We start from the raw sequence: 15,575 nt of genomic DNA, 5'->3' as shown, positions 1-15,575 counted from the left end.
TATGAAAACTTATAATATAATTACATAGTCATACAAAAGCACTTGTATCATATTGCCGTCTATGAAGTAGCCAGATGAAATCGGACTCCAAAGTTCTAGAATTCGTTAGTCAGTCAAAAATATACCGAACATCTATGCTTTATTTAAGCTAATTACTGATGTTTCTATGAATGCTGCAAAGAACTGTAGTTCATGGTTGCACCTCGGACAATCTAACCGTCCAAAAACGTGTTGTTGTTTTTTATCACTCATTCAACGAACTGTCAGGGGAGGTAACTAGAGACACAAAGTAAAAGATGGATAGAGAAGCAGTTACCACAAGTGACCCCGGTATTTAGAGCCCTGTTAAGACGAGTTTCAATATGAAAGGTAAAACGTGAATGGCAGTTATCAACAAGAGTGTCAAACTGTCACAAAATACGCCCGTCTAAATATGCAGTTACGTATCATAAAGGTAATAATGTTGATGTCGTATGCCTTGTTAATCGCTCCCCCGCCCCCCATCAAAAAAAAAAAAAAAAAGAGTAAGAAGGAATCAAGGTATTTGTGATGTTCTATGTGGGATGAAATAGATAACCAGATCAAAATTGTTTGAATGGACAAGGCTAATTTCCAAGATTTCGAGTAATTCAAGGGCCATAATCCAAGAGTGCATGAGGCGATTTGGCTGGTTATTGAACTTGGCCGAGACATTATGACCATAAACATTGTCATGAAGTTTGGGGAAGATCGGATGAAAACTGTTTGACTTAGAGAGCGGACAAGGCTAAATTCGCAGTTTTTCGAGTAATTCAAGGGCCAAAATCAAAGAGTGACTTGGGCGATTTGGCTGGTTATCGAACTTGGCTGAGATATTATGCCCACAAACATTGTAAGCAAGTTTGGTGAAGATCGGATGAAAACAGCGGACATGCTTTTGGACGCCGACCCCCGCCACGGGTGTTCACACAATACGCCCCGCTCTTTCAGAGAGGGGCGTATGAAAGAGTTATTGTCAAACCAACAAAAATTTTAGTATCTGACCCCAGTGACCTTGACCTATGGGAAAAAAATCTCTACCCCTTATCAAAGCCAATTAAGCCAATGCTAGGAGTAGGGAGGGGCGGGGGGTGGGCTCGGGAGGTGTTACACATCTCATGAACATAACCAAACAGTCTGCTACTATTTTGCTTGGTTATCTTAGCTTCCAAATGTCGTTTATGAGTAATTTATTGATGACAATACTGGCAGAAGATAGCAAGACTTAGTGAAACTGAGAATTTTAAATGCTGAAATAGATGCTACAGTGAGTACAACTGTCTTTTTTTAATTGAAATGGTCATGCCAAAAATTAAAATGATGCAGCATCAGAAACACATTAAATTTTGCATTTGGAAAGTGAATATCGTTGTGAACATGTTCATACATCTACAAGTATATATAATACAGATGTATGTTCAGAGAAACAGTAATGGCGGTGCTTAACTTACTGAAGGCTTGAAGAACACTTGACCTTGGACTTCGTGACCAGGGTTGTGTGCTCTGCACGTCTTCAGAAGAATAAAAAAATGATGTTAGTTTTATGAAAAGCCTCGAAGTGGTTATGACAATACAGAATGGGCATGAAGTTAAGCTACTGACCTTTGACCTCCAAATGTGACCTTGACCCTGGACCAGGGAGTTACAACTGATGCTGGTTTTATTAGTATTTTTCTAGCAGGTAAGAAAATATGGTACAGACATAATGGATCGACGGACATGCTTGCTTCCAATACACCTTGTACCTTGGGAATTACATCACTATTTTTGAAGTTTCTGCTCATTCACAGTTGACACTGATGGTATTGTTACAGGATAAAAAAAGTTGGAAAAGCTATATTCCATAAATGCTGCATCATCAAAACTGCAAACGTGTAGCATTGTATGTATGGATGCATGTATCTACACAAAAATGCATAACAAAGTGTGTGTGTGTGGGGTGGGGGGGGGGGTGTTAACGCCATTTTTCAACAGTATTTCAGTCATGTAACGGCGGGCAGTTTACCTAACCAGTGTTCCTGGATTCTGTACCAGTACAAACCTGTTCTCCGCAAGTAACTGCCAACTTCCCCACATGAATCAGAGGTGGAGGACTAATGATTTCAGACATAATGTCGTTTATCAAATAGTCACGGAGAACATACGCCCCGCCCAAGGATCGAACTCACGACCCCGCGATCCGTAGACCAACGCTCTTACCTACTGAGCTAAGCGGGCGGACAGTGAGAATGAAACAAACAAACAAATAGGGAACACATAGAACCATCCTGTAAGACACAGAAGTACTAGGAATCAAACAGTTTTATTCAATCTGTTTATTCAAATCAAAGACATTACATTCAATCTGTTTTTAATTTTCTCAGTATAAATTTTCTTTAAATTTCTAAAACAAAAATGAACAAAGAGTTTCTTATTGGTTTTTTTATCAAAAACTAAATAAAATAAATACATAGAGGATATTTGTTTGTTTTGAGTGAATATGGAATAGATCTCACTGAAAAGGGAGAAAATTTCAAATATTTTCACGAGCGCGTAGCGCGAGTGAAATTGTGAACATTTCACTTTACTGACTGGATATCGAACAGTGAAGACCATGATCAGCCTGTACGGATGTGCAGGCTGATCTTGGTCTGCACTGGTCGCAAAGGCAAAAGCAATTGCCACCAGCAGGCTAAAGGTTAAAATAAAGTAACACAATTATTGCCAAACATTACCATGTTTCTTATCTGACAAGCAACTGGAAGTGTGGCAGTAAAAATGCAGTACAATTACGTACTATTTTCATTTTGTACAATTAATATGAAACAATGTCACAGCTACTAGTACCATTTTCCACATCTCTGGTATGACACAGTCAAACAAAAAAGGCATTTTATTGTTTTAAGACTTGAACACATAAATATTCAAGGCAAAGCTTCAATAATATACATTCTGATATTTTTTTTAAATATTGCACTTTTTATGCAATTAATCATTGATCCTTACCAAACTTTCAGAACATCACAGCAACCATGTCTTTTTTATTTCGACACACCAAAAGTCTGCATGCGGCATTTTTAATAACCTTCCCAAACACAAATGGTCACGCAAGATCAAACAAATTTTTCAAGGAAAGTCATTAATTTTACAGCTAAAACTAAAATTCATGTTCAATAGAGCTTATATGTTATTTAACCTTTTAGTTGCTTGCAAACAAGCATGGTCTATAAAACCCTACCCGTCTGTGATAAATGGCTTTAAATCCGGTACTGGGGTCAGTTCACTCTCAGCTGGTACAGTCCTACTGCCCCCTGGTGTGAAATACAAGCCTGTTTCATCACCAGAACATGAAGGAACGTTCACCAATTGATTGTGTTCAACATATGAACTCGTAGATATAACACTGGTCACTGGCATGTAAGATGCTCCGTTAGGAGTGTTGGCATACTGTGAACATTCACCGACTCTCTGTAACGTCATACTTCCAGAAGATGTCCAACTGTTTTCTAGACTGCAGTTAGCTTTTGTCTCAGTATCAACTTGGGCAAGTCTATTTGCAGAGAATGTAGGAATATTAACTCCTGGGCTGTTACAAGTCTGTGTTGCTGGGGTATTATACATTGGGCTGCTATGTGCGCGGGTTGCATTGCTTGCTTGGAACATTATAGATTTCATTTTTTGTCCATCTATTCCACTAGTATCTGTATCAAATATATACCTTTCATAAGACCTGACTTTGAATGAAGCTGAAATAGACCAAGAAAAATAAAGCTACCAGATATCAAACAACAACTTAAATTTAATGACAACATTTGCATGAATTCAGAATACTGTACCTATGTCTATCAACTTTTAAAGTCTGAAACACAGACAGCAAATATTCTAGTTGCTATAACTTTGAGTTCGTGTAGGATATCTGTAATATATTTAACTCAGCATAGGAGCTGATAACTAGAATATGTCTGTAGGACACAGGGTGTGCCCCCACTGGTACATTTGTCACAAATAAGGGGCAATAATTAAAATGTTTGCAGTCTTAAGGGGGTAATATAGCCTAAACAAACATTTTATGAAAAGGAATCAGTATTCTTGGCCATATACTTTTTGAGCTATGAGCATCATAAACAAAAAATCCACTATTTTGGCTATTTCAAGGGCCATAACTCTGTAATAAGCACTAACATTCTCAAGAAGAATGCCAAGTGTGCAAGGTCACATCATGATAAAGACTCAAGCAAGGTTTCATGAATTTACATAAAATACTTTTTGACCTAGGCACATTATTAGGTGAAAATGTGCATTTTTGACTAAATCAGGGGCCATAACTTTAAAAATAGGGGGTGGAGCCTGCCAAAAAAATAAGAGGTGCACAAGTTTATATCACGATAAAGACTCCTGCAGTTTTCATCCATTTATATCATACACTTTTTGAGCTAGATGCATCAAAAGGTGAAAATATACATTTTTAACTATTTCAGGTGAAATAACTCCAGAAATAGGGGGCGGAGGCAGTCAAAAAATAGGAGGTGTGCAAGTTCATATTATGATAAAGACTCGTGCAAGGTTTCATTCATTTATATGAAACACTTTTTTAGTTAGACACGTCACAAGATGAAAATGTGCATTTTTAACTATTTCAGGGGCCATAACTCTGGAATTGGGGGCAGACCCAAATGAAAAATAGAAGGTGCGCAAGTTCATATCTTGATAAAGACTCATGCAAGGTTTAATCAATTCTTATTAAATACTTTTTTAGCTAGGTGCGTCACAAGGTGAAAATGTGCATTTTTGACTATTTCAGGAGCCATAACTCTGGAATAGGGGGCAGACCCAAATGAACAAGAGGACCATGATGGTCCTGAATCGCTCACCTGTCCCCACATGAACTGAGTATGACGTCGTTTTTTCTATCATTTGACATAGTGACCTAGTTTTAGAGCTCATGTGACCTAGTTCTGAACTTGACCTAGATATCATCAAGATAAAAATTCTGACCAATTTTCATGAAGATCCATTGAAAAATATGGCCTCTAGAGAGGTCACAAGGTTTTTCTATTATTTGACATAATGAACTAGTTTTTGAAGGCATGTGACCCAGTTTTGTACTTGACCTAGATATCATCAAGGTGAACATTCTCACCAATTTTCATGAAGATCCATTGAAAAATATGGCCTCTATAGAGGTCACAAGGTTTTTCTATGTTTAGACCTAGTGACCTAGTTTTTGACCGCAGTTGACCCAGTTTCAAACTTGACCTAGATATCATCAAGATGAACATTCAGACCAACTTTCATGCAGATCCCATGAAAAATATGGCCTCTAGAGAGGTCACAAGTTTTTTCTATTATTTGACCTACTGACCTAGTTTTTGACCACATGTGACCCAGTTTCAATCTTGACCCAGATATTATCAAGATGAACATTCTGACCAATTTTCATGCAGATCCCATGAAAAATCTGGCCTCTACAGAGGTCACAAGGTTTTTCTATTATCTGACCTACTGACCTAGTTTTTGATTGCACGTAACCCAGTTTCGAACTTGACTTAGATATCATCAAGATGAACATTCTGACCAATTTTCATGCATATCCCATGAAAAATATGATCTCTAGAGAGGTCACAAGGTTTTTCTATTATTTGACCTACTGACCTAGTTTTTGACCGCACGTGACCCAGTTTCAAAACAGACCTAGATATCACCAAGGTGAACATTCTCACCAATTTTCATGAAGATCCATTGAAAAATATGGCCTCTAGGGAGGTCACAAGGATTTTCTATTTTTAGACCTACTGACCTAGTTTCGGAACGCTGTTGACCCAGTTTCGAACTTGACCTATATATCATCAAGATGAACATTCTGACCAATTTTCATGCAGATCCCATGAAATATATGGCCTCTACAGAGGTCACAAGGTTTTTCTATTATTTGACCTAGTGACCTAGTTTTGGACCGGACGTGACCCAGTTTCGAACTTGACCTAGATATCATCAAGATGAACATTCTGACCAATTTTCATGCAGATCCCATGAAAAATATGACCTCTAGAGAGGTAACAAGGATTTTCTATTATTTGACCTACTGACCTAGTTTTTGACCGCAGTCGACCCAGTTTCAAACTTGACCTAGATATCATGAAGATGAACATTCTGACCAATTTTCATGCAGATCCCATGAAAAATACGGCCTCTACAGAGGTCACAAGGTTTTTCTATTATTTGACCTACTGACCTAGTTTTGGACCGGACGTGACCCAGTTTCGAACTTGACCTAGATATCATCAAGGTGAACATTCTGACCAACTTTCATAAAGATCCCATGAAAAATGTGACCTCTAGAGAGGTCACAAGGATTTTCTATTATTTGACCTACTGACCTAGTTTTTGACCACAGTTGACTCAGTTTCGAACTTGACCTAGATATCATCAAGATGAACATTCTGACCAATTTTCATGAAGATCCATTGTAAAATATGGCCTCTAGAGAGGTCACAAGGTTTTTCTATTTTTAGACCTACTGACCTAGTTTTTGACCGCACATGACCCAGTTTCGAACTTGACCTAGATATCATCAAGGTGAACATTCTGACCAACTTTCATAAAGATCCCATGAAAAATGTGACCTCTAGAGTGGTCACAAGCAAAAAGTTTACGCACGCACGGACAACTATTTGTTGAGGATATTAATTTGTAGATTTCAAATCTGAAAGATGAGATAAGCAGATAGTTTGCCTATTTGTTGGAATTTAGTTTCATGGATTGACACAACTAAGAACAAGAGGACCATGATGGTCCTGAATCGCTCACCTCTTCCCACATGACCCAGTTTTGAGTATGATGTCGTTTTTTTTCTATTATTTGACATAGTGACCTAGTTTTTGAGCTCATGTGACCCAGTTTTGAACCTGACCTAGATATTATCAAGATAAAAATTCTGACCAATTTTCATGAAGATCCATTGAAAAATATGGTCTCTAGAGAGGTCACAAGGTTTTTCTATTATTTGACCTATTGACCTAGTTTTCGAAGGTATGTGACCCTGTTTTGAATTTTAACTAGATATCATCAAGGTGAACATTCTCACTAATTTTCATGAAGATCTCATGAAAAATATGGCCTCTAGAGAGGTCACAAGGTTTTTCTATTTTTATACCTACTGGCCTAGTTTCTGACCGCAAGTGACCCAGTTTTGAAACTGACCTAGATATTATCAAGTTGAACATTCAGGTCAATTTTCATGAAGATCCATTGAAAAATATGGCCTCTAGAGAGGTCAAAAGATTTTAATAATTTTAGACCTACTGACCTAGTTTTTGACCGCAGTTGACCCAGTTTCAAACTTGACCTAGATATCATCAAGATGAACATTCAGACCAACTTTCATACAGATCCCATGAAAAGTATGGCCTCTAGAGAGGTCACAAGGTTTTTTTATTATTTGACCTACTGACCTAGTTTTTTAAGGCACGTGACCCAGTTTCAAACTTGACCTAGATATCATCAAGGTGAACATTCTGACCAATTTTTATGGAGATCCATTCACAAGTATGGCCTCTAGAGAGGTCACAAGGTTTTTCTATTTTTAGACCTACTGCCCTAGTTTTTGACCCCACGTGACCCAGTTTTGAACTTGACCTAGATATCATCAAGATGAACATTCAGACCAACTTTCATACAGATCCCATGAAAAATATGGCCTTTAGAGAGGTCACAAGGTTTTTCTATTATTTGACCTACTGACCTAGATTATGATGGCATGTGACCTAGTTTCGAACTTGACCTAGATATCATCAAGGTGAACGTTCTGACCAATTTTCATGAAGATCTTGTGAAATATATGGCCTCTAGAGAGGTCACAAGGTTTTTCTATTTTTAGACCTACTGACCTAGTTTTTGACGGCACATGACCCAGTTTCGAACTTGACCTAGATATCATCAAGGTGAACATTCTGACCAATTTTCATGAAGATCTTGTGAAATATATGGCCTCTAGAGAGGTCACAAGGTTTTTCTATTTTTAGACCTACTGACCTAGTTTTTCATGGCACGTAACCCAGTTTCGAACTTGACCTAGATATCATCAAGGTGAACATTCTGACCAACTTTCATAAAGATCCCATGAAAAATGTGACCTCTAGAGTGGTCACAAGCAAAAGTTTACGGACGGACGGACGGACGCACGCACGCACGGACGGACAACGGACGACGGACACTGCGCGATCACAAAAGCTCACCTTGTCACTTTGTGACAGGTGAGCTAAAAATAGTCCACCGTGAAGATAAATAATTTTACAGTACAACAAGAAAATGAAATAAGTACATGTATTATAGAAAGAGACTGAATTCTACTGAATTTTCACTTAAGACTAAATAAATAAGGCTCAATAAATAAACTCATGTCAATAATCAAAAGATTCTACACTTTTACCCCGAGATAAAACAAGAGCTGTCAGTGGACAGCGCGTTCAACTATTCTCAGTGCTTGACGGTATAATATAAGCAATGAGTAAAACTTTAACATTACAATAAGCATATTCTAAGTCAAAAAGGGGCCATAATTAAGTCAAAATGCTTGATAGAGTTGCCTCCTCCTTTTTACAGACTGGGGTCATGATGGTAAACAAGTATGCAAAATATGAAAGCAATATCTCAATGGACTTCGAAAATATTTGGGGTGGTACGCAAACTTTAACATTTATTCTAAGTCGAAAAGGGGCCATAATTCAGTCAAAATGCTGGATAGAGTTGCCTCCTCCTTTTTACAGACTGGGGTCATGATGGTAAATAAGTATGCAAAATATGAAAGCAATATCTCAATGGACTTTGAAAATATTTGGGGTGGTACGCAAACTTTAACATTTATTCTAAGTAGAAAAGGGGCCATAATTCAGTAAAAATGCTTGATAGAGTTGCCTCCTCCTTTTTACAGACTTTGGTCATGATGGTAAACAAGTATGCAAAATATGAAAGCAATATCTCAATAGACTTTGAAAATATTTGGGGTGGTACACAAACTTTAACATTTATTCTAAGTCGAAAATGGGCCATAATTCAGTCAAAATGACTGATAGAGTTGCCTCCTCCTTTTTACAGACTGGGGTCATGATGGTAAACAAGTATGCAAAATATGAAAGCAATATCACAATGGACTTTGAAAATATTTGGGGTGGTACGCAAACTTTAACATGTGTGTGACGCCCACGCTCACGCCGACGCCGGGGCAAGTAGGATAGCTCCCCTATTCTTCGAACAGTCGAGCTAAAACAACAAAGAAAAATACAAGGGGGCCAAAATGGCCCTATATCGCTCACCTGTTATCATTGCACTTACGGACAAGAAGATCAAAGAATCATAATCCAGATCAATCAAAAGAATTATGAGAAAATATAGTTGAAATTTTCTTAAAGTTACTTCAAATAAAATGATTTTCAAATCAGGCCAGTAGTTTTATGCCCAAAGGATTACATCGAGCAAAATTTTGACTGATGAAGCCCAAAGGACAGGAACAACAAAGCTGCTATTAAGCCGAAAAGGTCAAAATAGCTAATTTTGGTCCTTTCAGGGGCCGTAACACTGGAACCCATTAGGGGATCTGGCCGATTCAAGAAAGGAACCAAGACCTTATGGTGACACAAGTTCTGTGCAAGTTTGATTAAATTCAAATCAAAAATGAAACTGCTATTGTGCAATCTAGGTCAAAATAGCTAATTCTGGCCCTATCAGGGGCCATAACTCCGGAATCCATTAAGGAATCTAACCATTTCAAGAAAGGAACCAAGATCTTGTGGTAATACAAGTTGTGTGCAAGTTTGGTTAAAATCAAATCATAAATGAAGCTGCTATTGTGCAGACAAGGTCAAAAAAGCTAATTTTGGCCCTTTCAGGGGCCATAACTCTTGAACCTGTTGCGGGATCTGGTCAGTTCCAGAAAGGGACCGAGATTTTATGGTGACACAAGTTTTGTGCAAGTTTGTTTAAAATCAAATCATAAATGAAGCTGCTATGGTGCAGACAAGGTCAAAAAAGCTAATTTTGGCCCTTTTAGGGGCCATAACTCTGGAACACATAAAGGAATCTGGCCAGTTCAAGAAAGGAACCAAGATCTTATGGTGACACAAGTTGTGTGCAAGTTTGGTTAAATTCAAATCATAAATGAAGCTGCTATTGTGTAGACAAGGTCAAAATAGCTAATTCTGGCCCTTTCAGGGGCCATAACTCTGGAACCCATGAAGGAATCTGGCCAGTTCAAGAAAGGAACCAGGATCTCACGGTGATACAAGTGGTGTGCAAGTTTGGTAAAAATCAAATCATAAATGAAGCTGCTATTGTGCAGACAAGGTCAAAATAGCTAATTTTGGCCCTTCAGGGGCCATAACTCTGGAACCCATAATGGGATCTGGCTGGTTGAAGAAAGGAACCAAGATCTTATGGTGATACAAGTTGTGTGCAAGTTTGGTTAAAATAAAATCATAAATGAAACCACTATCGTGCAGACAAGAAATTGCTGACGCACAAAAATAGCAAATTCTGGCCCTTTAAGGGGCAATAACTCTAGAACCCATGACGGGATCTGGCCAGTTTTTGAAAGGAAATGAGATATCATGCCAATACAAGTTTTATACAAGTTTGATCAAAATTGCTTGCAAAATGTTGTCTCTATCTTGTTCACAAGAAATTGTGAACGGACGGACGACGGACGAAGGGCGATCACAAAAGCTCACCCTGTCAGGTGAGCTAAAAACATACTTATTCAGAGGTAATAACACTGACTACAGTTAATAATACAGCACTTTGCAACACTTTCAGGAATACATCAATACAATGTTTCTCACAAAAGAAATCTCAAAAGTATAGAATAAACATTTCTGGATAAAAATACACAGCTAGTGAACTGACTTAAATTGAAAATAAATGCTCACTTCTCTTTGATAGCGGTAGAGTGTGTATGTTGTGTTTGCTCTTCAAGTGGGCAAGCAGCTCTGTTGGCTGAACGTAGGCACACTCACAATAATCACAGGACAATGGCTTCTCTCCTAAAACATATATAAAACATATACAAGCACAACTAGAGTAGTGTAAAGTCAATGCTTCCACTTCTACAATATTTAAGCACAGTCACACTTGCTAAACTTTTGCCTCATACAATATCATAAAGTTTAAAACAAGCAAAATAAATAAACCAATGTTTAGGTCACTGTATTTTTGCCAGGATGAAAGTACGATCCAGTGGCAGTACTGAAATTGAAATTCTGACATTGAGCTGGTGCAATTACAATCAAAAATATGGACCAGAGAAAAAATCTGAAGCTCCAATTTTCCACCTACTGCTGTGACCCTGATCTTGGCCCGGAGGATTTCGAACATAGGTTCTGCACACCTTGGCGAGCTCTTTGCCTGCAGTTATATAAAGCACAGCATAAGAAATATATTTTCCTAAGAGTTGGGAAAAAACCTGTCTGAGGCAGGCAGACACGTAAGACCATTTTTTTCTAATGACTTTCCAGCTTTGATAGCGTAGGAAGACCCCAGGTGCCCTTCCATGCATGATATCATCACAGGCGGGAAGCTGGGTAGAACCCCCGACCTTCCGTAAACCAGCTGGATGGCTTCCTCACATGAAGAATTCAATGCCCCCAGTGAGGCTCGAACCAACATTGATGAGAGGTACAAGATCCAAAGTCAGATACCTTAAACACTCACCCACAGAGGCCTAAATGCACTCTAGTAAAACCATTTAAACAAATTTGAGGAAGGTCAACAGAGGATGTTACAGCCCTATACTGAAGGCCCAGCCTGAATCTTTGTACACTGGGACCCCATTATAACGCTGTTGTCGGGGTCCAAGGTTTGAGACCCGCGGATCTAGGGGGGTTAAATTTATAACGCAGGATGGCCATAAGCAGTATATGCAATACCCCACCCACTGGTATCAATTGTACTATCTGTTATATAATACATCTACTTTGACTCTGCAGTCAAATCTCCATTTTGAACTCCCTTACTTAGGCAAACTAAATGGTTAGAATTCCACAAACAAGTCATCAATTGCAGCAACCTGATGAAACTTTTTCTACAATTGTGTGTAAAATAAATATTTTCAAAATATTTTAAAACAGACAAAGTATCTACCTGTGTGTCTACACATGTGCCTTCTAAGGATTTTTGCATTATAAAACTGCTCACTGCAATCAGGCCATGAACAAATCCAAGACTTCAGCTTCATGTGGACACGCTGAATATGCTCTGTTAAGGCGCATTTTGCTTTCAATTGTCTCAAACAGTGCGGGCACTGAAATTTTGGCAACCCTGAAAATGTAAAATAAACTCTTTTACAACTGAAATATTCTACAAAAAAATTACTTTTCCTTTTCAAGTCCAATGAAAAGTATGTGACAATAAATCAGCAATCTTACCCAAATGGCTAGAGTCTTTTGCCACGCCCCACTTATTCCAACTCACCAAAGCACCCTTGGGTAAAACTGTTACAGGTATAAGGCAGAACAATACTAGTTAAGGACAATTAAAAGTGAATGTTAAATATCTACTAAATAATCTGAAACAAGACAAGAGGGCCATGAAGGCCCTGTATCGCTCACCTGACCAACTGACCTAAAGATCATCAAGATCAACATTCTGACCAAGTTTCATAAAGATATGGTAAAAAATGTGGCCTATAAAGTGTTAACTAGCTTTTCCTTTGATTTGATCCAGTGCCCTACATTTTAACCCCACATGACCCAGATTCAATCTTGACCTAAAGATCATCAAGATTAACATTCTGACCAAGTTTCATGAAGATACAGTCAAAAATGTGGCCTCTAGAGTGTTAACAAGCTTTTCCTTTGATTTGACCTAGTGACCTAGTTTTTGAACCCACCTGACCCAGATTTGAACTTGACCTATAGATCATCAAGATGAACATTCTAACAGAGTTTCATGAAGATATGGTCATAAATGTGGCCTCTACAGTTTTAACTAGCTTTTCCTTTGATTTGACCTGGTGACCTAGTTTTTGATCCTACATGACCCAGATTCAAACTGGACCTTGAAACCATCAATATTAACATTCTGACCAAGATTCATGAAGATATAGCCATAAATGTGGCCTCCACAGTCGAAACAAGCTTTTCCTTTGATTTGATCTGGTGACCTAGTTTTTGACCCCAGATGACCCAATATCCAATGCGTCCCTGATTTTATTGCGGATAACATTCTGACCAAGTTTCATTAAGATTGGACCAAAATTGTGACCTCTAAAGTGTTAACAAGCTTTTCCTTTGATTTGACCTGGTGACCTAGTTTTTGACCCCAGATGACCCAATATCAAACTCTTCCAAGCTTTTAATGAGAGTATCATTCTGACCAAGTTTCATTAAGATTGGGCCAAAACTGTGACCTCTAATGTGTTAACAAGCTTTTCCTTTGATTTGACCTGGTGACCTAGTTTTTGAACCCAGATGACCCAATATCGAACTCGTCAAAGAATTTATTGAGGATAACATTCTGACCAAGTTTCATTAAGATTGGGCCAAAACTGTGACCTCTAAAGTGTTAACAAGCTTTTCCTTTGATTTGACCTGGTGACCTAGTTTTTGACCCCAGATGACCCAATATCAAAATCATCCAAGATTTTATTGAGAGTATCATTCTGACCAAGTTTCATTAAGATTGGGCCAAAACTGTGACCTCTAGAGTGTTAACAAGCCTTTCCTTTGATTTGACCTGGTGACCTAGTTTTTGACCCCAGATGACCCAATATCGAACTCGTCCAAGATTTTATTTAGAGTAACATTCTGACCAAGTTTCATCAAGATTGGGCCAAAATTGTGACCTCTAGAGTGTTTACAAGCTTTTCCTTTGATTTGACCTGGTGACCTAGTTTTTGAACCCAGATGACCCAATATCGAATTTGTCCAAGATTTTATTTAGGGTATCATTCTGACCAAGTTTCATTAAGATTGGGCCAAAACTGTGACCTCTAAAGTGTTAACAAGCTTTTCCTTTGATTTGACCTGGTGACCTAGTTTTTGACCCCAGATGACCCAATATCAAAATCATCCAAGATTTTATTGAGAGTATCATTCTGACCAAGTTTCATTAAGATTGGGCCAAAACTGTGACCTCTAGAGTGTTAACAAGCTTTTCCTTTGATTTGACCTGGTGACCTAGTTTTTGACCCCAGATGACCCAATATCGAACTCGTCCAAGATTTTATTTAGAGTAACATTCTGACCAAGTTTCATCAAGATTGGGCCAAAATTGTGACCTCTAGAGTGTTAACAAGCTTTTCCTTTGATTTGACCTGGTGACCTAGTTTTTGAACCCAGATGACCCAATATCGAACTTGTCCAAGATTTTATTTAGGGTATCATTCTGACCAAGTTTCATTAAGATTGGGCCAAAATTGTGATCTCTAGAGTGTTAACAAGCTTTTCCTTTGATTTGACCTTGTGACCTAGTTTTTGACCCCAGATGATCCAATGTCGAACTCGTCCAAGATTTTATTGAGGGAAACAATCTGACCAAGTTTCATTAAGATTGGGCCAAAACTGTGACCTCTAGAGTGTTAACAGTCAAACTGTTGACGACGGACGACTGACGGACGGACGACGACGGACGACGGACACAGGGCGATCACAAAAGCTTACCTTTGAGCACTTCGTGCTCAGGTAAGCTAAAAATACATGTATATTCACCAAATTGAATATAATAGTGAGGTCATGTTTTGAATTTCCAGATTTATTGATGGAGAAAGATCCAGGTGACCATCTACACCACAAGGGGGATTTCACAAGCAAGAAAATAATATAATTATAACAAGTGGGCCACAATGGTCCTATATCGCTCACCAGTATTTCAGCTTAACCCTCATCATGCTAGACATGATTGATTCTGCCTTTGTGACCAGTGTAAATCATAATCAGCCTGCACTTCCATGCAGTCTGATCAAGATCTGCATTGTTTGCTATTCAGTCAGTATCTATTTGGTAAGCACCCCTTATAACAAATAATGGTAATGTCCAAATTGAAAGATGGATAAATTAAATATAGAAATTTAGCAGGGTAAGAGTTAAACAGGTAAGAAATTTAGAAGAGGATCAACCAAGGAGCATTCAGGCAAAGTTTCATCAACTTCCACCAAATGGTTTGTGTACAGATCCCAAAAGCTCACATTGAGCGCCTTATTCTCTGATAAGCTAAAAATAAGCATACCACTTCCATGCAAAGCTTCCAAATGAACTTTAACATTGTACATCTTGCGAAATTTCTTTGGACATTTTGGACACTGAAATCGTCTTTCGTCTGTATGCATCATGTAGTGAAACTTTAGTGACGAAGCGCTTGTGAATGCCTTGGTACACTGATCACAGTGAAAATTCCTCTCCGCAAGGTGCACTATCTTCATATGTTTGTTCAATGTACCTGGAACCATAAAGTGAAATTAGGAACTAGACTGCCACGATGGTGCATTACTGCTCACCAGAGTTTTGCAGCTTAGATACCGTAAAACAAGAAACATTTCAGCGAAATTACTTTTGAAAAACTGGCATGCAGGTTCAGCAGAGAAGATACAGATC

General features: G+C 38.3%; 1 protein-coding gene across 1 annotated transcript; it reads right to left on the bottom strand.

Annotated features, from left to right (window-relative positions):
• Nucleotides 1-3,000: 3,000 nt before the first annotated feature.
• On the bottom strand, nucleotides 3,001-15,420 carry LOC128552496 (zinc finger protein 567-like; the record flags this gene model as incomplete). Its single annotated transcript, XM_053533547.1, is given in 4 exon segments — nucleotides 3,001-3,743; nucleotides 10,917-11,030; nucleotides 12,127-12,303; nucleotides 15,211-15,420. Coding segments are annotated over 4 exon segments (1,013 nt in total), but the record flags the coding sequence as incomplete, so codon positions are not given.
• Between the last annotated feature and the right edge of the window lie 155 nt (nucleotides 15,421-15,575).

The sequence above is a fragment of the Mercenaria mercenaria genome, unplaced genomic scaffold (assembly GCF_021730395.1).
Source record: "Mercenaria mercenaria strain notata unplaced genomic scaffold, MADL_Memer_1 contig_2852, whole genome shotgun sequence".
In the NCBI taxonomy this organism is placed as follows: Eukaryota; Metazoa; Mollusca; class Bivalvia; order Venerida; family Veneridae; genus Mercenaria; species Mercenaria mercenaria.
This window is presented reverse-complemented; position numbering and strand designations above follow the sequence as displayed.